Source organism: Lepisosteus platostomus, chromosome 22, assembly GCF_059453375.1.
Source record: "Lepisosteus platostomus isolate fLepPlt1 chromosome 22, fLepPlt1.hap1, whole genome shotgun sequence".
In the NCBI taxonomy this organism is placed as follows: domain Eukaryota; kingdom Metazoa; phylum Chordata; class Actinopteri; order Semionotiformes; family Lepisosteidae; genus Lepisosteus; species Lepisosteus platostomus.
The window spans coordinates 7,984,234-8,012,002 of NC_142632.1; the positions used below are offsets into that span (position 1 = coordinate 7,984,234).

General features: G+C 47.6%; 1 protein-coding gene across 2 annotated transcripts in view; it reads right to left on the bottom strand.

Moving 5' to 3' along the window:
- The window catches only part of slc43a2b (solute carrier family 43 member 2b), a 34,437-nt gene extending 7,601 nt beyond the window's left edge, over positions 1-26,836 (bottom strand). Inside the window, exons 1-13 of one of the 2 annotated variants that reach the window (XM_088616479.1) lie at positions 26,682-26,836; positions 23,813-23,993; positions 16,488-16,689; positions 16,130-16,185; positions 15,696-15,772; positions 9,635-9,727; positions 8,863-8,996; positions 7,896-8,098; positions 5,499-5,645; positions 2,819-2,836; positions 2,093-2,231; positions 1,261-1,393; positions 642-715 (exon numbers count right to left, since the gene is read on the bottom strand). In XM_088616479.1, the coding sequence (XP_088472605.1) occupies positions 642-715; positions 1,261-1,393; positions 2,093-2,231; positions 2,819-2,836; positions 5,499-5,645; positions 7,896-8,098; positions 8,863-8,996; positions 9,635-9,727; positions 15,696-15,772; positions 16,130-16,185; positions 16,488-16,689; positions 23,813-23,972 (1,436 nt within the window). In that variant the 5' untranslated portion in view covers positions 23,973-23,993; positions 26,682-26,836. The remainder of the gene's footprint in view (positions 1-641; positions 716-1,260; positions 1,394-2,092; positions 2,232-2,818; positions 2,837-5,498; positions 5,646-7,895; positions 8,099-8,862; positions 8,997-9,634; positions 9,728-15,695; positions 15,773-16,129; positions 16,186-16,487; positions 16,690-23,812; positions 23,994-26,681) is intronic. The other variant, XM_088616481.1, reaches the window with a different exon arrangement.
- Positions 26,837-27,769: the final 933 nt, after the last annotated feature.

Genomic DNA, 27,769 nt, shown 5'->3' on the forward strand with positions numbered 1-27,769 from the left:
ACGTGGTAAACTGAAAAGGAACGGCCCAGGTCAGGCCCTCCAGCTCCGGTCAATTATTTTAACTTTGGATTTCAACTTCTCATCTTGGACAAAAAAACACTGCTACTCTGGAATCAGTTCAAAAGAAGAGAAACTAGGTTCATTCCTGGCCTGTCTTTACAAAAAGAATGTCTGGGATTGCAGGCGCTCAGTTCCCCCAAGTCCTCTGAAGCAAGACTAGCCGAGATCTTGGACCAAGAAGCTACCAGCGAGCAAATGATTAAGGCTGGCTGAAAGGACTCCTGGCATGTGTTACTTTCTTACTTAAGTAATACAAACGTCTGGGACCTAAATTTGTTTAGTTTGAACTACACATTCTGCACAACAGTAGGTTGCTGTTCAAGTAAATTTTGATGTCTTAGAAAACTCAGCAAGCCAAGTCCTGAATGCCCCTTTGGGTCTTATCAGGGTCAATTCGCACAGTAAGTTCAGGTTACTTGCCCTGTTTACACCACACATTTCCTCCACAGCTTCCTGCAGTTCATTATCTATCCCCCTCTGCCTTTTCCGATTTCACTGTGCTTCACTGCACTGTAAACCTCAAAGAAGCTCCTCTCACACTAAAGCACATGGGCTCCTCGTGACCGAAGATCTGCACTTACACAGCAGCGTACAGCCCGCCCACAGCAGAATGGATGAAGCCTCTGACTATGGTGTGCAAGATGAATGAGATTATCTGAAAATTAAACAGATACATTGCATTGCAATATGAACATTCCCAATACAGAGGAGACAAGCATAGAAAAACACAACAACAACAACAACAACAACACGTAAGACCTGTTTTTGAATATAAGGCACACATCTTTTGAGCTATTTTTTCCAAAGTAACAGTTACGTAAGTCTCCTGCAGTGCGATGCGGCTGGCCTACACTGCGAATGTGTGTCCACTAGAGGGCAGTGCTGCTCTGCGCTGTGCGCAGACTGCAGATGTTAAGGGAAGTCAGTTTGGTAGTTAAAATGGCAGCAGGTTGACTTTACCCTCTGGCTTTGTTTTTGTCTGCAGCTGACTTTGACCTGGTCAACACCCAGATGAAAAATTGGGATATCAAAGAGATCTGTGCCTCTGTGCTCTCAATATTGCATGCTAGCAGTAAGGTTGGTTGTATTGCTCTGCTGCTTATTACAGCAGATGTGATCGGGCGTGCAGCTCTAGACAGGGGCTCTTCTGGGCTGTGCAGCCCTTTCAGCCCAAGAGCAGGCAGAGAGGGCAAGGCTCACCTGCAGGTGCAAGTCAGGGATCAGGCAGGTGACCCCAAAGCCCACTAGCAGCAGGTTGGTGAAGATAAACGCGCGTGTGGCATTGGTGATCTTCTGGATCTGGCGATCCCGACGCTTGGGCGGATTCTGATCCCTGGGAAAGAGAGGGAGGGCGGGTGCACGGAGACAGAGTTAGTCTCTCAGGACACTGAGCAGGTCTTGCATTCCAATCCAGGTCACTTACAAGAGGACTGCCTCTTACTGGGGGCAATTTGGCCAACTAAATGGATGCTCTACTCTTTTAAGGATCGTGTCTCTTGTCTCCAGCAACATTAACCAAAGTGCCTTTCACAGTATTGACTTCTGTTAGCTGACAGGCAACAGGTCTGCATAGAGTAGAGTAGTTTATTGCCTTATGTACATGTACATTGGATTTCATGGGGAGCTTTCTCAGTGCCTAATTTCCACTCTGAGGAGCACAAGAACTGCTGAAAATATACAAAATTATTGATTCAGGACCTAATTAACTTCCAATCTACTATGAAGGTAACTGGCTAGGGAGGCACTTTTCTGATCTCTTCACAGATCAGCATACAATAAAGGAAAAGACACAAAGGCCCAGACTAAGAGGAAGGGACAGCTCTGCCCGTTTCTGCCATCACACGTTTTCTGGGGCAAAACCACAATCAAGTGAAGCCAAGTACTGTGAAGGAATGGTAAAGCAATGAGGTGCATGGTAAATATGACAGAAAGCACAGTAAACTACAGCTAAGCTCAGTGTGATATTTTCCCCCAGAATCCTGTGAACCCTGCGGCACTGTGCCTCTCTCCAGGCTCCAGCACGGAGACTCACTTGCTGGGCTCCTTCTCCTGGGTCTCACTATCTGAGTCTTCACACTCCTTCAGCTTCCAGTCCATGATGTACCCAATTACAGGAGCTGTCAGCAGGCACAGCAGCTGCAGAACGCCGAAGATCGTGGTGTACAGACTCACTGAGACAGAGGGAGAGCATCGTCAGACGATAGCTTGCCATCAACTTAACTATCAACGCATTTTCAATATTTTAAATAATTATAGTCCACTTCCTATAATTGTGGCACTCACTGACAGATTTTAGTTCTAAAATTATTACTACATGGTCATGTTGATGCATAAAGAGTAAGTGTCAAATGACTGAGGTTTGAGTTCTTGTTATCATCCGAATGCAATGACAGGAATAATCTCCACACCAGCACTGTACGTCAAACACTGCAATACGGGTAAGGTGACAAACTACAGCTCTTCCCAAAGTCATGCATGCAGTGGGGGATTAACCCTGCTACCAATGAGGTGAGAGTGAGGAAGGAAAGGTGGGGTCATGATAGAGATGTACAAAACAGATTCTCTGGGCAAAACTGAATAACCTTCAAAGAAACGATACTTAATTGCAGAAGGAATGGTCCTGAAGATATCGCAGAGGAATAATACAAACTGGCCTTGCTTTTTAAATCGAGTTTTTAATTCCCCTGAACAGATCTGAGTATTTTGTACATCTCTAAATTGTTAAAAATGAGGATTCTCATCTGGCCTAGAAGCTTACCCACTTCCATTCTTCCAACTGTAAAGCAGCAGAGCATTTTTGGAAAAAGAGAGAGGGGGGGGGAGAGAAATTAGCAAGGGCAGTTCGAAAGCAGGCAGTGCTGGGGACACACTTCTTTAGGACCCCAGCATCCCAGAGTGCACCACTGCTGGAAACATTGCTGTCTTTAGGTTTGAATAAGTGTAGCTTTGAGCATACAAAGGCTCCAAGGAGACTTTATACTAAAATTCAACAAATACCTTATGAACAAAACAATGATGAAAGAATATTGAAACTATCTGATGAACCTTCAAAATCTCTTCAACTCACAAATATTTACAGAAACAAATTTTTATTAGGAAACATGTTTGTTTTGTTTTTTATTAAACTAAAACTAGTTAATCTACAATAATGTTTACCACTGGTTTTTCTATGTTTTGCAGCACTAGTCTTTGCTACAACCAGGTTTTATAATTATGCACTTGTAACAATGTCATCAAGGCACCAGCTTCTAAACAAAGACACTCGCTGTGTTAAATTCTTGCAGTGGAAATGATTGGGTAGACTTGTAACACCCTCGGCTTTCAGATTCCAGCCAAATCACTGCTAGCAGGTCGTCAGAGTTTTACTGGAGTCAGAGTGAACAGAAGAGGAATGAGGTTCATTTCTGACCCAAGACTCACTCTTCAAACTGAGCAAACATTGTTGTGAAACAGAGCTGTGCCCTGAAGCGGTGCTCTGGACAGCAGTGGGCTCTTCCACAACCACAGTGAACAGGACTTGCACTGAAATTCCCCTCACTGCAGCAGAGGGAGGTCTCCTTTAACTCTCCACTGCCTCAAAGACAGGCTAAATGTTGCCTAAAATTATGGACAACTGCTGATTTGTTTAATTGAAGAAGGTAGTCGTTTGCTGGTTCATGTCACATCATTAATATTTAATATGCGGCTTTGCTAATTAATAAACAGGTGCCGGTTTGCGTGTTTGCAGAAAAGCCTGAGAACCAGTGCCCTAAACACACAGGACAGGCCCTGCGGGTCAGCACACGCAGCTTTAAATACAACAGGGCCAAAAAACTATTCCTAGAAGTATTTCCGCTCCAAGGTTAAACCTCTTCAGCAAAAGTGATTTTTCATTACAATTCTTTCAATCTAGTTACCAGCATGTGTTACTGCCATATTGCAGTAAGTGCTGTCCTGCATAGGTGCTTAGTCATCAAAGACAATAACTGTGACTGATGCCACATACTGCCTATGGCCATGGAAGGCAGGACTTCCCTGGAGAGGCGAGGGCAGAGCACCTCTCTGCGGAGCCTGGCAGTGAACATTACCCTCTGAGTGAACGGGGTGGCACCTTGCCAGCGCCCAGGATGCCCCCCCCCTGGCAGCGCTTGAGCAAAGGCTGATGCCCGTCCCCATGAAGTGAGGCCGTGAGCCCGGTTTCTCAGGTCTGAGTCACCAGCTCACATGTTGCACAATCCCTCTGCCTCAGCTGGCCGGTGCCGACCGGTTCCAGACAAAAACTCTTTTCTTTTCCACTTGAAATTTGCCCTTGACTGCAGGACACCTTTCCATTCGGGGAACTGCCCTGCGGGACTTATCGAGTAATATCCTGACTGAAGAAAAGAACAGACCTTTACAATGTAAGGCCAAGAGCATGCTAAACTATTTAATCTGTGTCGTCATCAACACCCCCCGGTGAGCTCGTGCTTTACTGAAACTGCCCAGCAAGTCCTACTGAAAAGCACAAAGACAAAAGGCCACTACATCCCACTGCCTCCTAAAACGCTGCCTTGCTGGTGTTGCTTCATTATGGCATTCTTTTAGCAAACCAGTAATCCACATCGCACTGGGTCAGAACACAGAACACACACAGTCCCCATTACTCCAGAACTAACACATTGACCCAGATCTCACCGGCTCAGAACATAGAACATACACAGTCCCCATCACTCCTGAACTAACACATTGACCCAGATCCCACCGGGTCAGGACACAGAACACACAGTCCCATCGCTCCTGAACTACCACAGCAACACAGATCCTACCGGGTCAAAACACAGAACACACACAGTCACCACACATCTGAACTAACACATTGACCCAGATCCCACCGGGTCAGAACACAGAACACACACAGTCACCACACATCTGAACTAACACATTGACCCAGATCCCACCGGCTCAGAACACAGAACACACACAGTCCCATCACTACTGAAGTAACACAGCAACACAGATCCTACCGGGTCAGAACACAGAACACACACACTCCCATCACTCCTGAACTAACACGGCAACCCAGATCCCACCGGGTCAGAACACAGAACACACACAGTCCCATCACTCCTGAACTAACACGGCAACCCAGATTCCACCGGTTCAGAGCACAGAACACACACACTCCCATCACTCCTGAACTAACACGGCAACCCAGATCCCACCGGGTCAGAACACAGAACACACACAGTCCCATCACTCCTGAACTAACACGGCAACCCAGATTCCACCGGATCAGAGCACAGAACACACACAGTCCCATCACTCCTGAACTAACACAGTGATCCAGATCTTACCGGGTCAGAGCACAGAACACACATACTCCCATCACTCCTGAACTAACACAGCAACCCAGATTCCACCGGGTCAGAACACAGAACTCACACAGTCCCATCACTCCAGCCTCAGAGGCCTGCTCTCACCTGTCTCCAGGTTCCCGTCGACCAGGGACTCCAGGATGTTGTTCATGGCCCCCATGTAGAAGAGGAGGCGCAGCTGGGTGACACACATGGTGATGAGACTCAGCATGAAGATGGGGCTGAAGATACTACGCATGAAGGATGGCGACTCTGAGAGGGAGAAGCAGAGACACAGGCAGGTCAGCGAGCTCAGGGGTGTGTGGTCACCAGCACAGAGACACAGACAGGTCAGTGATTTGAGGGGTGTGTGGTCACCAGCACAGAGACACAGACAGGTCAGTGATTTGAGGGGTGTGTGGTCACAAGCACAGAGACACAGGCAGGTCAGCAAGCTCAGGGGTGTTGTGTCACCAGCGCAGAGACACAGGCAGGTCAGTGATTTGAGGGGTGTGTGGTCACAAGCACAGAGACACAGACAGGTCAGTGATTTGAGGGGTGTGTGGTCACAGGCACAGAGCCACAGGCAGGTCAGCGAGCTCAGGGGTATGTGGTCTCCCACATATATACCCGCACACCTCAAGCTGCTGCTAACATTTGCTAAGAAATGACCCCAAAACAGAGACTGAATTCTGAGTGAGGACAGACAAGTATCATAACTGGAGTATACAGCAGAAGAGGAAAATAGCACTTATTGTATTACTTATATCCCATTTGCTCCTAGATACTGGGCTGGAGGCATGCCGATTTAGGTTAGGCGATATGAGTTACTCTTCTTATCCACAGCAAAACAGAGAACAGTTCAGTTAATGTTCCACTTTTCACTAGAGTCAAACCCACTGCCTGGGAACATGCTTACTGATGCAGAAAACTTTATGGCCATATTACAGCTATATTCTTTTATTATAGTGAATGTCAGGAATGTTCACTGCTGCCTTTCAAAGGCTAAGGGCCAGGGAGACTGTTATCCTTCAAATTATCACCCCTGTATACTGTATTTCTCATTTTAAAGTGCTACACACTCAAAACTTTCTGCTCCTTAACATCCAGATGTTTGCTCCAGATCTCACACCTGGAACAGCGGGAGACTAGCAGATTTCATGTTTCTGCCCCATTTATCTCTTCCCCCATTATTCTCTTCTCTTTACCAATTAATCTCAGCAGAGACCTAGATTTAGTGCTGACCTGATGTGACCGTACAGTCTGTTTGGTCCTTTCCAGCATTATTCTAGCTCTGATGTAGCAGATAAAGGAAAAAGGGCTGACAGTTTTCTTGGATTTCTGTTTCCTACCTTGGTACAAGAATGTTGGCAAGACTAGAGTCTGGCAGAGAGGTGGATAGGACGCAGTGTGACATGAGTCAAAAATAACACATCTCTCCTTCTCACTGCTGACACTATTCTGGAGAATCCAGTTCACTTACTGTTATGTGTCATTCTAATTATTACAGAGCTTAAATGGGAAACAACTATCCAGTCTATAACTTTCAGATCTCCCATAAAAGAAACATTGGTAAATGAGGAATAAAGAACAATTTAACAACAAGAATACAATCTCAGGTTATAATGGTGAAGGTCTTCAACAAAAGTAATTCATCCTCCATCCCCATCGATAATTGTTTTTTGTTATCATAGATAAAAATCTCTTCACCCTATTATTAATGCAAGTGTGAGGAGGCAGGGTAAGGGAGAGGTGTTGGAAACTGGGCTCGATCCAGAGATTTCAGCAGTGCAATAAACATGGAAATAAGGCACAGATGGAGATTAAATTTGCTTGCGTAACATTTCACTTTTTGCCTTGTTCAGAAATTTGCCAGCTCATCTCCTCAGCTTTTTCAGGCCATTTCCAGCCCCTCTGTTTTCTCAAAGGTAGAGACTGCAGAGGGACCTGAGCTGCGGTTGCCAGGGCGACTGGGGACCGCTGATGCAGTTGTCAGGGTAACTAGGATGAGAGTTAGCAGGATAAAAGCACAGCCCGGCAACTTTGGTTTTTCTGTTGCTCTTTTCTCTATCTGGTATTTAGTTATTTAAGTAGCTTTAACCACATGAACTAGAGCAAGCAGGGGTAAGGTGGTCCCTGGGTATCCTCAGCACCTGCCTGGCAGGTCCCCAAAAACAAAGGAAAATGTTTCACCCTCAGTTTAAGCAGGATCACCACTCTCACACAACAGAACTTCTCTGACAGGACTTACAGAGGATCTGCTGATTTGCTTTAATGTTTTATTATTAATAATTTCATTAATAATAATAATACATATTTATAAGATTTTTGATATTTTTAGTTTTTTTTGAAAGCCATTTCTTGAAGTAGGTATCCCTCTTCACAGTAGACTGATGTCAGGATGGAGGGCAGGTATGAGAGGGTGATGCCACAATGGAGGGCAGGTTTGAGAGGGTGATGCCACAATGGAGGGTGGGTTTGAGACGGGCATCAACAGTGGCTGTTGCTGGGAGGTCTCCTTACCGTCTCCCTGAGGCTGACACTTAACCTCCAGGTCGACAGTGGACAGGCACAGCTTGTTCCCATCCTGGGCTGCCAGCTCCTTGGGGTTTTGCTTCATAGAGTTGCCCACACTGAGCCTTCTCCCCACCGTCGTCACCTGCTTGTAAAACTGCTTGCCAGTGATCTTGTGGTCGAAGCCCAGCCAGCTGAACTTGATCTTCACTCTGCCATGAGCCAGACCCACACTGTCAAGACTCACATCCATCTAAACAGGCAGCTCAAGAGTTATTTACTTTTCAAAGAAGTCTTTGAATCTAAAATGCAATTATTTATTTTATCACTTCAATTTATGGTATTTTATAAATATAAAGGCAGATTCAATTAATGTACTGAAGCTATTTTTACAGATGCCTTTGTTTTAACACTTTATTTTAAAGAGATTCATAATCTGAATTGTTTTTCCTAAGGTAAATTCAAAGGAAACACAATGCAACTATCGCATTACTGGGCTCCAGCTGCTACTACACAGTTTGCCATGAGGAGACAGTAGCACAAGCCCACTCTAATCACAGAGATTTGTAATAAAAACAAATGTATGTGGGGCCGCATGGCTCTGCAGCCACTCAGCAGTGTCTGTCAACGTCATGGCCTAACAGAAGCACACAGCATGACAGCAGGAATGAAAATATCACACAGAGCAGGAACATCTTTCCTGCGAGAAAAAATAACAGGCAGTGAATATGGACTCAGCCCACTGTGAGCAGGAAAGTGCTGTGTTACAGTAAAGCAATGGGAGTTGTAGAAGTGCATTGGATAGACCCTGCCAGTGAAAACCAGCCCCCTTCAAACCCCACGGGCACATGTGTGAACGAGACTCATGTGTAGCCCATGTGTGTGAACGAGTGTGGGAGACTCACGTGTAGCCCATGTGTGTGAACGAGTGTGCAAGACACATGTAGCCGTGTGTGAACAAGAGTGCGAGACTCACGTGTAGTCCATGTCCTCCGGGCCGGGGAAAGGCTCTAGGGGCCAGTTGAAGAAGCAGTTGATGAAGACCAGCCCTGCACAGGCTGCCCACACTAGCAATATGAGGATGAAGGTCACACCCAGGTCATAGATCACCTGTGGGGAGCACCACGGAGGACAATGATGGATTTGTAACAAAAGAAAGGTAACTAGACAAGAGGTCCCCATTCTGCCCATCTGGGTGGGTAGTTGCTGGCAGTCAATAGATCTGAGGATCTCATCCATCTTTAAAGATACCAGGGATCTCGGCTTTGACCGCTACCACCCTTTGACTAAAGAAGAGCCTTCTGTTGTTAGTCTTAAAGGCTTCCCCTTAGTATAAGAGCTTGAGAAAAAGAGACTCCACTGACTGCAGACAACAGGAGAGTTCAATGGGTCTCAAAAAGCACCCTCTGTTTCAGTTCACTTTCAGCAGCACTATTACAACATCTTTAGCACATACCTAAATACCAAATATTTTATATCAGTCCAAAAGCAAAACCATCAGGCTGTCTGTGCTGATGCCAATGGAACTGCAACATCCGGCAGTACAAACTCTTTCCAAATAAGAGCTAACTGGGAGAACTGGGAGACTGCTACAGTACTGCAGTGTATTTTCAGCAGCAAGTTGCCAGCTGGTACAATGTCTTGTGTGGTACAGCACAGCACCAAGACAGTGCCAAGGCCACTCTGAGCCTGTGCTGCAGTCCAGTACAGCCATGGGGAGCCAAGACCACAAGGAGTCCCACACTTACCTTGACACCTGGGAAGGTGACGGCAGAGGAGGCGTAGGAGCCGATCATGAGCGCGATGAAGGTGGAGCGCAGGTCCCCGAACATGTTGGGCAGCTGGGAAGACAAACAATCAAGCAGACACTGTCAGTTCCAGTGCCTGACAACCTGAAGCCTGCAGCACAGACTGTATAGATCAGCAGACTAGCAAGAATGAACAGAGCAGAACGGATCTGCCTCTTTCTGCTTGTTACAGGTGCTGCCTTTGCTTTTGTTTTTTTTTTATTTTTGTGACATGTAGGGATCCATTTTTATTGCTTGCCCATACCAACGTTTGTCTTCCTATTTATCATCTTGATTACAAAGAACCTTGCTGACCGGCCCTTAAAAAGAATTCTGAAACATTTCAGATTGCTGAAACACTCAGGTCCATCATGAAGAGATATGTACATGCAGGTCAGGTTTTACGTGATAGTCTTGTATCTCAAAAGTGAAGGACATAATATTTTCTTTTCCATTTCTTGAATAATAGTGATAAACTGTCCACAGCTCAGACAGAGATTGGTTAGAATGAATATGATGAATCACTAGTCACTTAAAAAGACACATCCTCTACCAGGACTCACTGCAATGAGACTGTTTGGAAATTATATCAACTGCTTGTTCACCCACCTAGAACTTATGCTGCTCAGCTACAGCATTTTCAGATTACTGAAACAAGACAGATGGGATCCCAAAAATTAGAACAAGTTGAAAAACAATTTAACAATACATTGCATTTGTGATTGCAGAGGACATTCACCATGGCATTCATTATAAATAACAGTGCTTGTCTGGAATGATAATGCAGCACAGTACACAGTTATAGAGCTGTGTGAAATGAGAGGGGTGGGTGGGACTAGATCTCTGGGCATGGTTAAGAATTACATCACATGCAGTAGGCGGGGTTAAACACGTGGGCGGAGTTATCACATTTGTTTCTGTCAGCTTTTTTTACAATTCTCAGAAATTGGGGGAGGAGTGACAGAACAGCACATGTCCTCCTGCAAATTTAACACCATTTGTTTTCAGTTGGGGTGAGAGAACAGCCTGTTCTCAACTTCCAGTGTAAACAAGAATCACACCGAGGCTGACTATCAGAGCAGAGACAGGGAGACGAGACACCGCTGTCATAAATAAAGATCTCACATTCTGATCAAGGATCCGTACAACTGAAAAATGCATTCAGATCAGCAAAACATTTTCATTTGTGGCAGAAAGAAGAGTCTGACAACTTCAAGAAGAGGAAAGTGCTGGTGCTGTGTGTGATGGTACAGAGAGGAAGGTCAACAGCTGCCTGAGTCTGTCAAGCAGGTCTGAGGCTGGCTGTTCTGTTCTCTGTCTGCTTGGGTAAAGGAACACTCTGTGCAAGTATATCCCTGTCCCCTTTATTCTGCTATATTCAAGTAAGGCCAGAGCACCACGGGTCTGCATTGATAAAAAAAGTCACAAACTGCTTGTATGACAGTGTGAGTGTACTGTCTGTACACAGGTATTTCCAGTATCTCATTAATCTTGCTTGCTGTCTTTGAGTGGGAACAATCTGTGCTGCACACACAGATCTGTCTACACAGAGACCTGTGCTCTGCAGCCCCCGTCTCCTCACAGCCTTAACTATGTTCTCTATTATCTGGTTTTTCTTATTCAGAGTAAATAAAAATGAAGTTAAGAGCTAACATAGCTACATAATCCCTGTCACAGTTTCACCAGTCAGTTTACGGTTTTCAACCTCCCCAGTATGAAATCACCAGCTGTAAATCAAGACTTGAGCAATTGGCCCATAGCGACCCTGTCAAGCCATTGTCTATTTGCCCCTCTGTGTGACACACTGGGCCCCCACTGTGGCACTGCAAGCTCACACTGGCCCAGCGTGTCCCAGTGACACAGCCTCAGACTCGCACCAATGACAGTCCTGGCATACAGGACTCCACCTGGGCACCTGTAATAGCTGGGCAATTCAGGAGGCTGTTATTTTTTTTAAGCTGCCGAAAAATTCTGGAGCACTCCTCTGGAAAAAATTAATAACAGGGACTGAAGAGACCCACAGTGTGATCCCCAGGTCAGCACAGATATGACTGTTTCTAACAGCACACGCAGAGCAGGGCAGAGAAAGAAGGCTGAGCTGGTCTCCTGTTATCTCACAGACTGCTGAGGCATGACTGAAGGGACATAACAGGGGAGTAATGAGCCTAAAGATGTGGCTAATGATTTACCTTTGTTGGTCGCTGAACAACTACAGTTCCTTGGAGATAAATCTATTACCCTTGAAATTTTAAAGAAAAGCAACAGGAAAAACCTAAAAGTAGTGGAAATACAGAACTGGAAAGAGCCTACAAGCAAGCTGGATGTGCCATATTTACAGCGATGGCCTGTTAAATTGGAAAAAGGACTCGCGCTTGTCTTTTACAGAGCAGCTGTTCCACTGGGTGGCCTTATCTCTTCCCCAAAACCACCGGGCAAGAGCAGAGGTAAAAAATTAACTACAATCCATAAGGGGAAGAAATGATTTCGATAGAAAGACCAGCTCTGTTTGTGTTGTTTCTCAATAGCTAAGCCATACAAATACGGAAAACAAATTCGACAATCGACTACAGCAGAAAGCAGCACTAGCATGTACTTTCTGACAAAACAGCCTGCATGGTTTCAGCAAATGAGGAACGATACGGAGGAAACTCGTTCCCGATTCTTGTGCAAAGCGGAAGTTGTGCCGAGTCTGAGGTCAGCAGCCCATCTTACAGCAGGTGACCAATCCAGCCCCATCCAGACCAGCTCCGGAGAAGAGCACGTCAGCAGCAGCCCGGGCTCTAATCTGGTGGTGCTGATATCAGCGTTCCCTGGGGAGGCCAGAGCCAGTTTCTGTGTATTTCACTACTCCAGGTTTAGTCACAGTGCGCTGTCGATTCAACAGGGAAGCATGAGGCTGGCAGGTCTCGCCAGCTTCCCTGTTATGACTCAGGGCCTCTGCAGAGCTGGTTCAAGCCGGTTTGCACACGGCAGGCTGTGCCCAGACCTTCCTGCTCGCTGTCATGTTTTCTGTAGGAATCAGTCTGCGTGCTCTGAGGGGCTGAGCAGTCACAGACCTGGCCATTCTGCTCCGAGTCTTAAAGGGCCCATTTCCACTCCTCATGCAGACATTCCTTTCCATCTGCCTCTGTATGTCCTCTCGCCCCAGCCTGTTAATCTGGCTTTAGCAATGCGCTTACTGTTCACTAAGCTTAATTATTGTACTGTGCCTTTATGCAGTCTCAGAAGTAAACATCTAAAAATAGAGGAATGCACATTCTGGAACAGCTTGTCTACAGACCCTTCATCTTTTGATGGGTCTTGCCGTCAGCTGCCCCTGGCTCGGCATGATGAGAGAGTGGGCTGCTGTTGCTTTGCAGCACCATCGCAGGCTGAGGCTGGCTCTCCAGAGCCATGGGGTTACCGGGGAGGTTAAGATGGGGGCTCGAATGAGGTGTGCGCATCAAAGATTTTCCTCTCCTCTCCATTGGCTGCCCTCCTCAGATTTCCCTGTCTTGTTTACCGCAGTCGGAGACTGCTGACTCTGCAGTGGAAGCCAGGGAAGGCAGCCAAAATCGCTTCCTGTTCTTTTAGTCGCTCCCCTCTCTGAGTCAGGGAGCTGCTGGAAGGAATGGAGAGCCTTCCTGGCCAGGCTGGACAGACCGAGAACAGCAGGGGTTTAGTCCGACTCCCTGTCGCCCCCTCATTGCGACTCCAGAGGGCTGGACCCTCGGTGTTTCTCAGAAAACAGCCCTGTCTCTGAGAATAGTCACTGCTGAACATGTCTCTCCCTCTCTCTCAGCAGCCCCACGCCGCAGGGGGAAGAGTTAGCATTAGTCAGGGGTCTGTAAGATTTCCTTCACAACTGCCTGAATCTCCACAAGAAAGAGGGTTAAAGGTGAACGAGCACTATGCCTGTCCGGCGTCACTGGGCAGTTGACAGGGGTCACTCTGACTCGGCAGGACAAAACATCCACAGAGGCAGCCTCTGTCCATGTACAGCTCCGTGTGGGTGCCCAGGTGGCTCAGCCCACTCATGGTAATCATGCCACTGGACACCAGTGGAATGTGCTGTTACAGATCTACACCAACATGCATTGTGTCCTGTATTTCAGAAATAGCTTCTTTAAATTTCAACAGATGTTTTCCCAGAGTCTAATAAAATTAACTGTGGAGGAAAACTGCCTTAACTTCCCAATCAAACTATTGACTAAGGACATAATGATAAAAACTCCTATAAAAACTGAACAACTTAAAGAGAACTGTACATGCTATCCGTGACAAAAAAACAAGGATCATAAAAAGCCCTCAGGCCTCGCGCAAAGTTCATCATGGAGGACAACAACAACTGCAGAAATCATGGGACTTTCACAAACAGCCCGAGACTACACGCATGGACTTGTTCAAGATTCAAAGCCTTCTTTGGGAAAACCGGCTTTGCAGCAGTGTTATTGTCTGCCACAGCCGAGACCAAGAGCCTGAGAGGTGAAACTGAGAGCAGTGTTCTCAGGAGCTCCGTACAGCCAGCGTGCAGCTGAAACAAGGTGACCTGATCTGCCCTTCTCCTGACTGGGAACTCTGGCACAAGAAAAAGGGAACTCCTTCCAGCTCTTCCCCTGTGAGCTACGCCCCCTCCCAGACAATACAGAGGGCACCTGGTCTGGGCCGCGCGCGGCGTGCCCCCTGCTGCCAGGATAAAGTCCGGTTTCCGCAACACTCCACCAGGAGCAAGGCCAGTGACAACGCATGGCTGGAATAAAAGCCTCCAGGCCCAGGGTAATGGAGCAGAAAGCAGTCAGGGGCGCCTGTTTGCTGTAACCACTGGAGACACAGCACATCCACTCCCAGCCGGAGCCTGGAGACAGTTTTGTCCTCCCTGCAGCCAGTCAGAAAACCGCCGGGCCAGGCAGGTGGACACAGGGGTTCATAACCTTTATCGTCACCAAAAAAAGCAGTCACCGCCTCTGGCAATCGCTCCGTTTTAGAGATCGATTTGAAGTTCAGCTAGAGCTAATTCAATTATTTATCTTAGAAGATGATCAAACGCTTCCTTAACTGCTTATTAAGATTATACTGAGTGACCCAGCATTTTCCTTAATGGACCACCTGCTTCAATGTCATTACAAGAACTGGCTGAAGACTGGCAGGTGTGTCCCTTAAGAACTAGTAACAACACCTTTCGTAATAGGAGATGAAAAAATGCTACTTAAGATGTGTCTACATCACATTTTACCTGTATAAAATTCTGATTCAACAATTAATTCTAGGATTTGTAGTATTCCCTAGTTCTCAAGCAGTCTTTATTTTTACTGCTTATACAACAGCAGTAGTCTACACTCTTCCAGGAATCTTCCAGGAACAGCCTGGTATGTTCAATCAATGTGTTTTTGGTATACAATATGTTGCAAAATCCTGTCACAGTTGCTAGTGTTTGGTAAGCATCTGCATTTTTCCTGCAACAAAGATATTGTTTTGTCATTAATAAATGTTGCTAAAACAAAATAAAAAGCTCTCTGTTTTACGTCACCCAAATAAGAAGCCAGCAGATTTACATCAGAGACTACAGGGATCAATGAGTTCAGTACGAGTCGTCTGGACCAGGGATCTGACTCACGAACACATGGAACTGTGACATAGAAACAAACCAGCGGAATGACAGTCTACCTGTGATGCTCAGACGCTACAGACTGGACAGACAGCCTGTTGAGGCCACAGAGCACTCAGAAAACTCTATACTTCAAAAGGTAAGCAAGCAGCAGTCAGGAATGTTACAGACGAGGAAGTCCGCCCTCTGTAATCAGTTAAGTCACATGCTCAGGTCAAGACCAGCCTCTGCTGGAAATCCACTGGTGTATTAGTGCCTTTTATGGACATGCCGCCTTCTCAACTGGACAGTTATTGATCACAAGCAGCCAGGATCCAGCTGGACTAAATTCACATCCTTGAGTTTCTCAACTCCCAGACGCAAAGCGGTCTAAAGTACAACTCAGCCTGAAGAAGATATGAAACTGCTGGAGTGTGCTTGTTTTCCGCAGTGACTCACCGTCAGCGAGGTGAAGGTCATGCACATCCCTCCAAAGCCATTGAGTGCCAGGGCAATGAAGATGAGGAAGGACAGGGCTGTGTGAGGAAGACAGATAACTCTATAAGAGCAGACACAAAAGCTGCAGGATGAGGATATGTTCCAAAAACTCTGTATGATGAGCAATACAAGACCATATACTATATATACACTACAAAGCTACTAATAATATCTGCTCAAAAGACTGAAGACTTACGCCACCTTACCATAGTTATATTAGGTAATTCATCATACCTGATCCTTTTACAGTAACTCACTACATAGTCGTGAGACTTCTCTACAATGTCTTCTCACTATGGAATGTGTACATGTCTAATTTTCATTGTAAAGTCAAGCTACATTATCCACGAAGGCACCTGCTTGGATAAAGTGCTGCTCAGTGAGATGACACGTACCGTTGGGATTGTTGGCTCCATACGCTATCAGCAAGCAGGAAATGGCAAAGCAGGCACTGCAATAGGAACAGAGAAGACCAACGTCAATGACTGGAAACACTGCTCCTTCGGCAGACACAGCATTGTTAACATCACTCATGAGGAGGACAGAAGTCAAAGACTTCTACTTCAATAACTTTGTTCCACACACCCGTGCAAGACGACCATTTCTAAACTGGTCAAGACGGTTCTGGTGAGAACAAACAACACACATGGGGCACAAGTGATGATATTTCCTTTTAAAGGAGATATGAAATAACGAGCAAGTGGAGAAGGGAGTAGCACTGAAACCCTCCGGTGCCCTGCGATCTGCACCCACCTGCCAAGCAACCTGAGTTTGCGCGGCCCGTATTTGTCCATGACGATGCCCAGCGGGAGGGTGATGGCGCTCAGCAGGAAGGAGCCCACGGTGAAGGCGAGGTTCAGCATCTCGTCCTGGTCCTTGCAGGTCAGCCAGCCATTCATTCGCACCATCTCCTCCTCAGTGTGGTTGGCGCCCAGCGAGCTGTTGGTGCGATTCTCTGTGCCCAACAGAGACAGACAAGAGACTGACAGGGGGTCCGATTGAAGGGTTGCAAACTCCCAGACATACTGAGAATGTCCACCCAAGGGGCTGTTTCACGGTTAAGAGCGAGAAACAAACAGGAGGTCACAAGCAGAAATGAGGCACAGGGCCGTTCTCTCACAGAAGAGCCTGAGGGTCAAGAATGACTGAGCCAGGGCAGCTGCTGTAGATGAGGCTCAGGGCCCGTTAAATAAACAGCTGGCTGACATTTAGCGGTTCCACTGTAGCCGGTCAGTGTCGGCACCGGCAGAATGACACCCTCCTCCTCCGCCACCATACTGGAGGAGGGTTTTCAAACCCATCCAGTCTGCCGGGCTCAGGGAGTGGCATCGGGGGGGTGTGAAACTGCCTGGGGGTGTGTTGTTAGGATTATTTTTGCTCTGGTACACATCAGAAAGAATGGTTGGAAGTCCCTTTGCATCTAGCTCCAAATCTGGTACCTTCCTCTGCTGAAGCACAGTGACTGAACACTTTCCCAAAACCTGACAGTGAAACTGGGCCCAGTAAAGGAACAAAAAGAACAAAACAAAAAGCCTTTCGGCCTTAACGACCGAAGACAAAAGCTCAGCACTGAATGAATCACTTACTCTTGTTTTGCAAGAGCGCTTGACATGCCTGAGTTAGTTACACAATTCCTCTTTTGTTAGGGGCCCATGACAAACAGCCCAGCAGCTTTCTTCTCACAAGCTGCAAACTTCCAGAAAGCTCTCCATGCCAAGGGCAGCACAAGCGCCTGCAGGGTCACTTCACTGTCCAATGCCCAAAGGCCCCAGCATGTCCTTACAGGCTGTGGGGGTCAAGGGCAATGGGGCAATGAGGTGGGGTGGGTGCGCTTTTAGAATACGAACACCAGCTGCGCTTGAAGAGGAGAGACCCGCCGGGTAATGCTTAAGGGCACCGCTGTGCTGAGTGGTCAGTGGCGACATCCGGAGCAGACCACTGCACCCTGTTTGACCCCTCTGTCCCCCCGGCGGCACGCCGAGGAACCAGGCTGAGCATCAATAGAAAACCTCCAACACTGAGTGGCACCGGATGGATCATAAGAGAAAGAAAAAACATGACTTTCCTGTCCAGCACTGTTGTGCTCAGAAAACAGCTGATGGCCTCTCAGTTGCTCATGACCTGTTCCCCACGTGTCTGGGCAGAGCAGCCTGGGCCAGACTCCCCGGGAGACCGCTGGGATGGAGTCAACATCCGCAGAGGGCACTCAGCAGGGTGCAAGCGCTGTTATTAGGAGATCCTCTCCCTGGTGCAGCGCCAACACTGGCCACCAGCAGCCCATTTCCCCTGTCCCAGGTTATAATTATGCATCAGCTAACAATCCGCAGATCTTTATGTCCATTTGTGCCCTTAATCTCAATTGTAATTTTCATTACAATGAACAGAACTAAACCTGTGTGCAGCCTCCCTCCAGCCTCAGGCCTGGGCTGCCCTCAGTCAGACTGGTGAGACGTCTGCGAGGGTCTCGGGTAAACACAGGAATCAAACAGCCAGGCCTCTACTGCAGATGAGGTGGGGATTTGACTGGTGTCCTTTACGCACAGAATCAAAACCCACTCCGCTTTCCACTTCCTCGCAAGAAGGGAAACATTCACGTTTTTAACCGAGATCGAAAGAAAATGGCAGAATATAATGTGTTATGTCTGGTAAAAGCAAATGGGCATTCTAGGCCTTTTTGTTTCTTTGAAACAGGAAAAAAAAATGGGCTCAACAGGTCGAAAAATAAAAACCGTTTGAAAAAAGTTCTAAAAAAGTTTTCGGTGTTGCAGCAGACTTTAAAATGTGGAAGTGGGAGAAGCTGACGGCGCGTAAATGGGAGTCAGGGTGCGTGGTGTTGTGAACACAGCTGCTGAGCAAGACTGCACTCTCCTCCACGTTTCACAACCCCGTGATGCACGGTGCACACGTGGGAGATGAGCACTGACCCCAGAGCTCAGCACCTCCCTTCGCCGGCAGCCCAGCAACTGGTCTCCTCCCACTGCTCCATGGTACAGGCGCGTTATCTTCTACCCAGGCCATAAAAACAAACTTTACTGATTTGATCTTCATGACTTCTGCAGAGTCCAGTGTTTGTAGAACAAAAGCCGATAAGGGAGTGCCAGGCAGAGGGAAGGAAATTTCACTTCTGCTCTTATCAAGGTACAACTGATTAGGAGTACACTCAGGTGGTTGTGCAACTCACTCATCTCTTCAGGAGCAGAAATAGTATCTTACAAGTGGACATGAAGGCCAATCTGAAAAGGCTGAGAGACTTTCCTCTTCAGAGTTTTGCATGGCAGGCAGGCAGCATGTGGCACCCAAGCGCAAGATGGCATGTGGGCTTCACCATAAGAGCAGGAATGAAAATTAACTTCATGTGAAGAACATCAATTGTCATCAAACTGTACTACTTGTACTATTTATACAACGCCATATTATTTTTGCACTGTTTGTGTCCCGATTGTAAACTGTTCTCTGTTTGCGTATTTGCACAGTTTTTGACAATTTTGGCCTGCCACCATACTGTTGTTCACACTGTTATTGTATTACTGTCTATTGTCTTGTCTGCTGTCCTATTTATATACTGCACCTGGGAGACTAATGAGAAACACTTTTCACTATACTACGCACTCATGCAAGTATAATGAAAAATAAAGTTGAATTGAATTGAATCAAATGTAGTTCTCAAATCAGGAGACATTTTGTGAACAGCGTCACATAATTTTGTTAATTTAATGCTGGACTTTTTCTCTTTTTTTGATTTACAGAGCAATGCTCAAATGTAGCTTTTCCAGAACATCACAGAAAGTTAATGTAACCAGGAAAACAAATATTCTCCCATCGCCACAGAAAAATAGTTTGGTTCAACCGGGCCAACACATTCAATGAGCTCAATCTCTCTAAATGGACTAGAGAGGTTGAATGTCCTTTGTATCCTTCCCATGTTTGAGGGCTCTTTTCAGTGCTCTAGGGATTCTGGGGCTCTCAGACACAAACCACTATCAATAATTACCCAAAACAGTTTAAAACTCTCACTCTTCAGAACTGCCAGAAAACATTTCCCATCATGCCCTTGAAGGTTGGCTCCAGCACAGAGGCATATATGTAAGCAAGGGACCACAGGTGCTCAACATCCTTATTAATTCTGTTATTCATCACAAAGCCCCAGTTTAAAGTATTCGGTTACACCTGACAAAGCAGAGACCTGTAACTGAATACTTTTGGACAAGACATCAAGCAAGAAAAGCTATGTTTGGACTGGACAATGAACAGAAAAAGCATTCATGGGGCTCCTGAGAATTTCACTATTCCAGCTGTGTGAAAGCTGCTGAGCGAAGCTGGCATTTTCAGCCACTGGGAAAACAAACCCTCTCAGCGCATTAGCATGCGCCAGAGAAAACTGGATCACATTGGTGCAGGTATTTCTCTCAGGTGACAGCCTCTCACTGATGTTAACTCAGCGCAAAATTCCTGAAGCGTTAAGTACTGCAAGCTGGAGACTGCAGCCTCTGGCAATGATGCCCATTACAGCACACGTGATGGGACTGGACTGCTGCTGGAGACGGTGAGAGGGAGAGGCTGCAAAGTCACACTGATGCCTTATTCCTCTTTCATCCAAGAGCAGGAAAACACGTTCTTGGAAGCAAAGAATCGAGCAGGGCAGAGCAGGAACTTCACACAGCAGGTACAGATATCATGAAGAGACTCGAATAATGCTCTACAGCCTTGTACTTTATTATCGCTACAGGTTGAGGGGAATTCTGAGCAGACAACAATGAGAAAAGTGTACTTGGATTATTCTTTTTCTTTGGTTTCAGGCATGTTGAAGCAGTTTCATAGAGTAAACAATCTGATCAGCTGAGTGCAGTTTTTGTACATGTTGCCTCTGTGGTCATTCATAACTCCTGCTTTGACACTGTAAGCATCACCGTGACAAGAAGCTTCTGACAAGAGCCCCCGATGTAGAAACACTCTCCGCACCTTCACACACTTGCAGCATACACTTGAAATCTGCTCCCAGATCTGGCCACTCCTTCGCAGATGTTTTGCATTAAAACGGACTTGATCAAAAATAGCTCGAGCATAACTGAAGATAAGATCACTTTATGGGCCATATACAATTTCTTGCATTAGGATTTTTTTTTCTTTTCGCGTAAACCAGCTTGCTCTCCATGAGACACACAGACAGGGAGAGAGAAGCTGGGGGTCAGAGCGCAGGGTCAACCATTGTACAGCGCCCCCGGAGCAGCTGGGGTGAAGGGCCTTGCTCAGGGCCCCAACAGAGTAGGATTCCTCTGCCGGCCGTGAGATTTGAACCGGCAACCTTCCAGCCACAGGCGCAGATCCTGAGCCACAGAGCCGCCGCTCCGCCACCCCCCAAAAGGGCAGGTAATGCTGCCGGCCGTGAGAGAGGAAGGAAGGTAAGAGGACTCCGCCACTGTGGGCGTGAACACTTGCTTCTTAGAAAACAGGAGATCCTGCGAAGGTGCTGTTCGTCCAGGTACAAAAGGCGCTCCCATTCCTGCTGAGGTACAGGCTTTGGCAATCAGAAGCGAAAATGATTGAGTGTGTTTTAGCAGCCCATTGCAAAGCCCAGTCCAGTGGGGGTGTGGCAGCTTTCGCAAGCCGTTTCTCGGAGACGCTCAGGTGAACGAGGAGGCACGTTTTCCTGCATGCACAGCACTGGACTTTACCACACAGCGCTCTGCCAAAGCCACTCGCACTCTGGCACATGGCAATCGTCTCCGCAGGGAGCTGATTGCACTGTACTGCACTGCACTGAGGCATGAGTGCACCATTTGCAAAGAACTGGAAACCTTCAGCAGTCATGCCGAGCGATGGTTCACTGGATTCACATCCCCGATTTCAAGAAATCGGGTTTTCATTCAGCCACGAGATTTCTGCATATTGAACGAATTATTTAATAGATTGATGACATCATTTCAACCATTAAAACAAGACCATCTTGGCTTCCCAGTCAGATCAGATAGCTCCATTCAGGCAGGAAACAGACATTAAAAGGACTACCGAGTTAAAAAACTGCTCTGCCCTGGGCGGCTGTTGCACATTGCAGCAATGAGATCCCAGTACTGAGGCGCCTGGGGGGAGCAGGACTGTTGGCCAAGAGAGAAGCAGACTGACCAGTGCGTGCCGCCGGGACTAATGAGTATCAGATGGAGGCCCGAGTGGTAAACTGGGAACAGCAACAAGAGACGAAACTGTTACAGGAACGAAAGGGACCAACACACACACTGACGGGCCCTGCTACACTGAGGAAGCACTGGTAGGGAACCAATCAGAATTCACTTGGAATGACAATGCCCAAGATCGAAGCGCGATGAACGATTATGGAGCGGATATTGGCTTAATCTGCTTGGCTGAGGGCCGACCTCCTGGCCAGGGGACAAGGCCAGGACCCCCACGCAGGGTGACCAAGGGGCAGCTGCAGAGGTGGAGCTGGGGTGGAGGTGGGATGCGAAAGTCGCACGCGAGGGAGAGCAGGAAATCAGGTTGTATTTATAACGTTTGGTGGAGGAAGGATGATGGAGCGATTGCTAATTACTGACAGCTGAGTATTGTACAATTGAGCGTGGTTGTCATCCCTCCTGAACTTGCGTTATAAACTCCATCAAACAGCCCCAGGACGAACAGCCTGTAGGAAGTCGATCAGAAATAGCTGTGCTTCCAGGAGCAGGCAGGACCAGCACTGCAGAAGAAAGAGGGTTGTGGAGAAAGCCGGGAGAGAGACACAAGAAGAGAAGTGTGGGGCTGGACTGCACCGGACAGCAGCAGGAAGAGTGCTCTCAACGGACCAGCGCTCAAAACGACGTCTGATGAGAACCTTGTTTCTTTCTTCAATGAAGGCTTCCGTCAAGTCCAGTACCTGAGAGCTTGGTTTGCATCTATTCACTGCTCTAGGTGCTAAAAGGTAGCACATGATCCAGGCAGCTCCAGTAGCGGCTTCTGTTACAACTGTGCGCTCATCTAAAGCCAAGCAAGGAGCAATTCAGCAAGATCAGGACCATCACCAACTACAGGAGACACAGAGCACTCAAAAGAACAAGAGCTGAGCCTGAAAGACGTAATTGGACCCATTAACAGTTCAGTTCAACAAGTGGTCCTTGTGATATGTATCCAGAGAGAACAGCCATTGCAGTACAGATCTACAGAAAACCTCTTATCGCTGTTTTTTTTCATCTGCCCTGTCTAACCAGCACATTCGTAATTTAAAAACGAGTAAAGCTAAGAGTTTCTTCTTTGTCTCGGGACCACATTCACGAAACCCGCTCTGAAGCAGAAGTGAGAGCTGAAGTATCAGTTCCTGCTTCCTGTGACAGCCAGCTCTGGCTCATCTCGTTCACACAGAGAGCCCCTCAGACGTGCTGCAGACAGAACCCTACCATGCTTTAGGAGCTGGGAGGGGGGCACTCCTGCACTCCACTGATCCACCGGGGCACAGCGAGGCAGCCTGGCACAGACACCCACAGGGCAGGGACTGTTTCCAGCAGGACGTGCAGCTGAAACATTATCTTTCCATTAAGAGCAGCGGGCTGCCAAACCCTCGCTATAATGGTCTCACATTACGTCTTTAACTCAGGCAGGAGAGAAATGTCTCTTTGTATTTGTACCTTCCTACCAAACCCTGTTTTTCTTCATCATTAATAATTCAATGGATGGGCTGCTCTAATGCTTAGATTCTATGGGCTCATTCTGTGTTTTTGTTCTGGGGTGGAATTCAGCTCTTCTGAAGGAGAGGTTCTCTTAGCCACGGGGTTTCAGCACTGAACCCCGGGACTGGAGGACCCCCCACACTCACACAGCCCGTTTTCTCCACAGGGGCCACATGAGCCACAGGACAAGCACTTCGGAGCACATCAGACGTCATTTCGGCAAAAACGTGACTCAACTAGACATGGAGGTTAACCAAAAGCAATCTCAGGCAACATATTAGCAAATACTGGCTCCTAGAGCCAAGCGTCTATTAAGAGCCCCTGTCAGCGAGGTCCCGAGTCCAGTGAAGGGTCAGCGGGGGCCCTGGTCCAGTGAGGGCCCTGGTCCAGTGAGGGGTCAGCGGGGGCCCGGGTCCAGTGAGAGCTTACCTGGCTCAGGGCAGAGGTAGGAGTAGAAGCCCTCGGACTTGAGCATGATGAGCAGCGATCCCCAGCCCAGCAGCACGGCGGAGAACAGCAGGTTCTCGATGACGGCCGTGACGGCCATCCACCAGCGGCGGGAGTGGGCGGTGGCGAGTGTGGGGGCCATGGCGGACTTTCAGATGCGGGCCTGCCGACGGAGGAAACAGACGGAAACAACATGAAAACACAGCAATGTGACAAGAGCCGCGTTTTCATTCGTTTTCGTTCTCTTAGGACTCTTCCATCTTGCACCAGAAAGAAACACCAGTTGTCTGTCCTCTGGGTCTCAACCAGGCATTTCCCTGCACTACAGACCCCAGGAGTGAGACACACACACACACGGCGCTACAGACCCAAGGAGTGAGACACACACACACACACCCAGCGCTTCAGACCCCAGGAGTGAGACACACACACACACACACACACACACACACACACACACCCGGTGCTACAGACCTCAGACATTGACAGGAAAAGGAATGAACTGGAGCTGGGACGAGCTCAGCAGTGGGCAATGAACCAGCCAGTCAGTGAGCAAGGGTTAACAGCCAAATGGAAAGAATACTGCTTCATGTTGGGCAGCCCAGCAGAGTCTCATGCTGTGAAACCCATGCTGTGAAACCTTCACTGAAAAGGTCTGTTCAGGATAACAGTTCACCTCAAGGGAGAACAGCAGAGACGGGCACAGCCCCTCGCAGACATACACACGGTATGAAATCATGGAGGAAGAATGAAACAGCGCTGTATGTTGCTGTAAACCGTGGAGTCACGAAGGGCCCAGAGTCATATCGACAACACACACAGCGCACATGCATCTTTTGACAATGTCTTATGATGTCAAGCCATTTTGTGCGCACGTGAATAATAAATCAGTTATGTGTGTCACTCAGTGTGTGATTTTACAGCGACAGTCGCACGCCTGTCCTTAATCCTGTCCGTTCTTCACTGATTTTTTGTGATCTCCTGACTTGAATGGAAGCAAAAGGATTTCTTAAATTATTTGTAACAGAGGCCATCAAAATAAAGACTAAATATCTCATCCGTGTCCTCAATAAGGGTGTGTGCGCTGCTACCCGGGAACAAAAACAACAAACAGCTGTTCTGCTCGCTCACAAACCAAGCGCGTGTCAGAGCGACGAGCCCGCCCACAATAGTACACAGGCCCCGCCCCGGGCCCGCTGATTGGCACGGGCATTCTTTTGTTCCTCTTTTATTGGCTACTTTGTCCTGCAGCCAACTGAGGGGGAGCCACGTGAGTCGAGTTCCAGCCGGTTCGAACCGGTGAGGCGCGAGATTTCTGCAGTCGCTCTCTTGTGCACGCGGACTGCTGTCTTTATTCACAGTGCTCGAGAGGATGCAGCAGGTAGGCTCGTGCCACCGGAGCTGCGGTTCGGTGTTTTGACAGCAGCGCAGTTTTAAAGGGGCGCCGTTGAAAGTACTGTACCCCCCCCCCCACAAAGGTTGGTCTTCCCCCCTCCCCAACAAATCCCATTATTGTGTGGGGTTGAGTATTTTTTAAAAGGCAAGTTTTAAAGAAACGAAAAAATAAAGTACAGCAATATGAGACGCATATATTCCCTGCACTACCATAGCAAGAATAATGAAATCACTTTAATAAGAAAGTAGAATAAAGTGATAGGGTGAATTGGATAACGAAATAAGCAATATTTTAGTCTAGGGGCATCAATCGAAGCGACGCGTTAGATCAACAGCGCAGGCTGTTCCTGCAGTGCAGACCCAACACCAGCTCAAACCGGAGCTCTTCTCCGCAGCCCGCTGTCCCCGTTCAACAGCAGGGGTCTGACATCTTGTCCACCTCTGTTTCAAGCGCACAAACAAACCCTCGAGTGTTCGGGTCCTGACGCTGATAAAAACCCAACAGAAGTGGCTGTTTTTGTTCGAAACAGCTCCAGTGCAAATATTGAACAGCTCAGTAGCGGTAGGATCAAGGCAAGGCACATAAGAGTACGAACGAGTATTGTAACATTCCTACTAACGGGACTGTCGTGATAACACGCCCGTTTGCTCGGGGCGACAGTCCGCAATACCAACAATTTGCACATTTACATCGGCAAAATATCAATATTGGCGTACAACTGCAGGTGTTCCTAACTTGCGTCTCCAAAGGTACTGTATTCCAAAAACAGTTCTTCGTTATTGAAACGTTCATTATTATCTTTTCTAATTAGTTTCCCCCCACTTTATTCTCCCATTTACCCCATCCAGCCACCCCCTCCGCTCACCAGTAACACCGAACTCGCCCCAGCAGTCGACACCTCTCTTCCCCGTGTGCTACAAGTGCAGACCTGGGCTCACACAGCCTCTGCCGCCGCTTGCAAGCCGATGGAAAATATCAGCGGCTGTTATGTGCTGTGACAATATTGTAACGATGAAAACATCCTTAAACAGAGGATGTCAGATCACAGCATCCTGCTCGGAGCTCCATCCGCCACTGTGCGAGTCGCTCCGTCCATTTAAATGATAGAACCCTAAAAACAAGTTCCCGAACGATGCTGCATTTAAAAGATCTGCATTTTAACTATTCGCCTTGTTCTATACGAATCAACCCCAGTGTTGTCCCTTTAAGTCAAGCGCAAGTCAGCCCTCCAAAGATAGAGAAAACATGTTCGCATCTCAATTAATTTGCGTTTTTTTCTCCGCTATTGACAACATTCCTTACAAAACCATTGCTCTCTCTTACTTGCAGGTGACTTGTCATCCCCTTCTGAGCCCTTGATTTCATCAATATTGTGCTAAATTGTATTTTCTGTTATTTTCCTCAGGGGAAACAGTTGTTACAGCCTCGGCGCCGCTGCGTCACGTCACGTCATACCTGCGCGTGTCACTGATCCTGAGCGAGACCTTCAGCTGTCTCGAGCGCTTCTCGGTACTCTGTGATGCTGCCGCGAGCCCCGGACCCCACAGCCCTTTTGCACCCCTCGCGCCCGCACACCGCAGTTTTATCGCCGCGAACAGCGGCGCACAAACAAGGCTGCGCCGCGATTGGTCAGCCGAGCGGCTGGAAACAGAGCTCAGCCAATCGGGAACCGGCTTCTGGAGCAGAAACTCCTCGCACCGTCTCCTGCTCAACAAAGGAGGAAAGCAAGGTGCCGAGCGCCAGTTCCCCTGTTTGTGCGGCCGGGGGCCCAGAGGTCTGAGACTGTGTCACTCTTGATGGCCTGTCAATAGCACGTCCCTCTTGAGCTGCAGATAAGCGCAGATAACGAGCGAGCCGAGCTTTCACCTCAACATGCACTCGCTATGTGCGTTGAACCCGAAACATCTCAGGACTGGAAGGAGGTCTGGGCTTGCAAACTAAATAAATTCAAATTTGAGACGTCAGCGAGAAGATGTTTTCACGTTTCATGTTCTGTAGTTGACAACTGGATTTCACAGACAAAGAAAAGGGATTTCAATGCCGGTGTTGACTTAGGGCTTATATCCCTGTTAGGTCTGTAGCCCTGTTAAAACTTCCTACAGGTTGAAAAACCGTAGACCTGATCAATCCAGTCATATCGTTACTTATTAAGAGCAAGAAAAGACTAGGTTAAACTACAATACCGCCGCAGCGCTTACTCAACAGTAGCACCGGTGTATTGTATTCTACATGCAATTGGGAACTTTGTTTCCAGTTTTGGAAAAACAGTCATATCTGGGAAGTTTTTTAAAGTCTTGTTTTGCAGCTCTGCTTCTCGTCCCCTCCCCCCGCCCTGCGCTGTTTTCTCAGACCCCGATCAGATTTCAGTTGTTTTCCACTGTCCTGGGATCGCTCCTGGGACAAGCCCCACTTTCGCGTGTTTCAGTCGCAAAACCCGGAGACACAAAGGTTCAAAACAGACTCGTTTGTTTCACTGCACAGCACAGCCTAAAACACAACAGTGAAAACTTCCGGCGCTAAAATGTGCTGAATCTTGTCTGTAC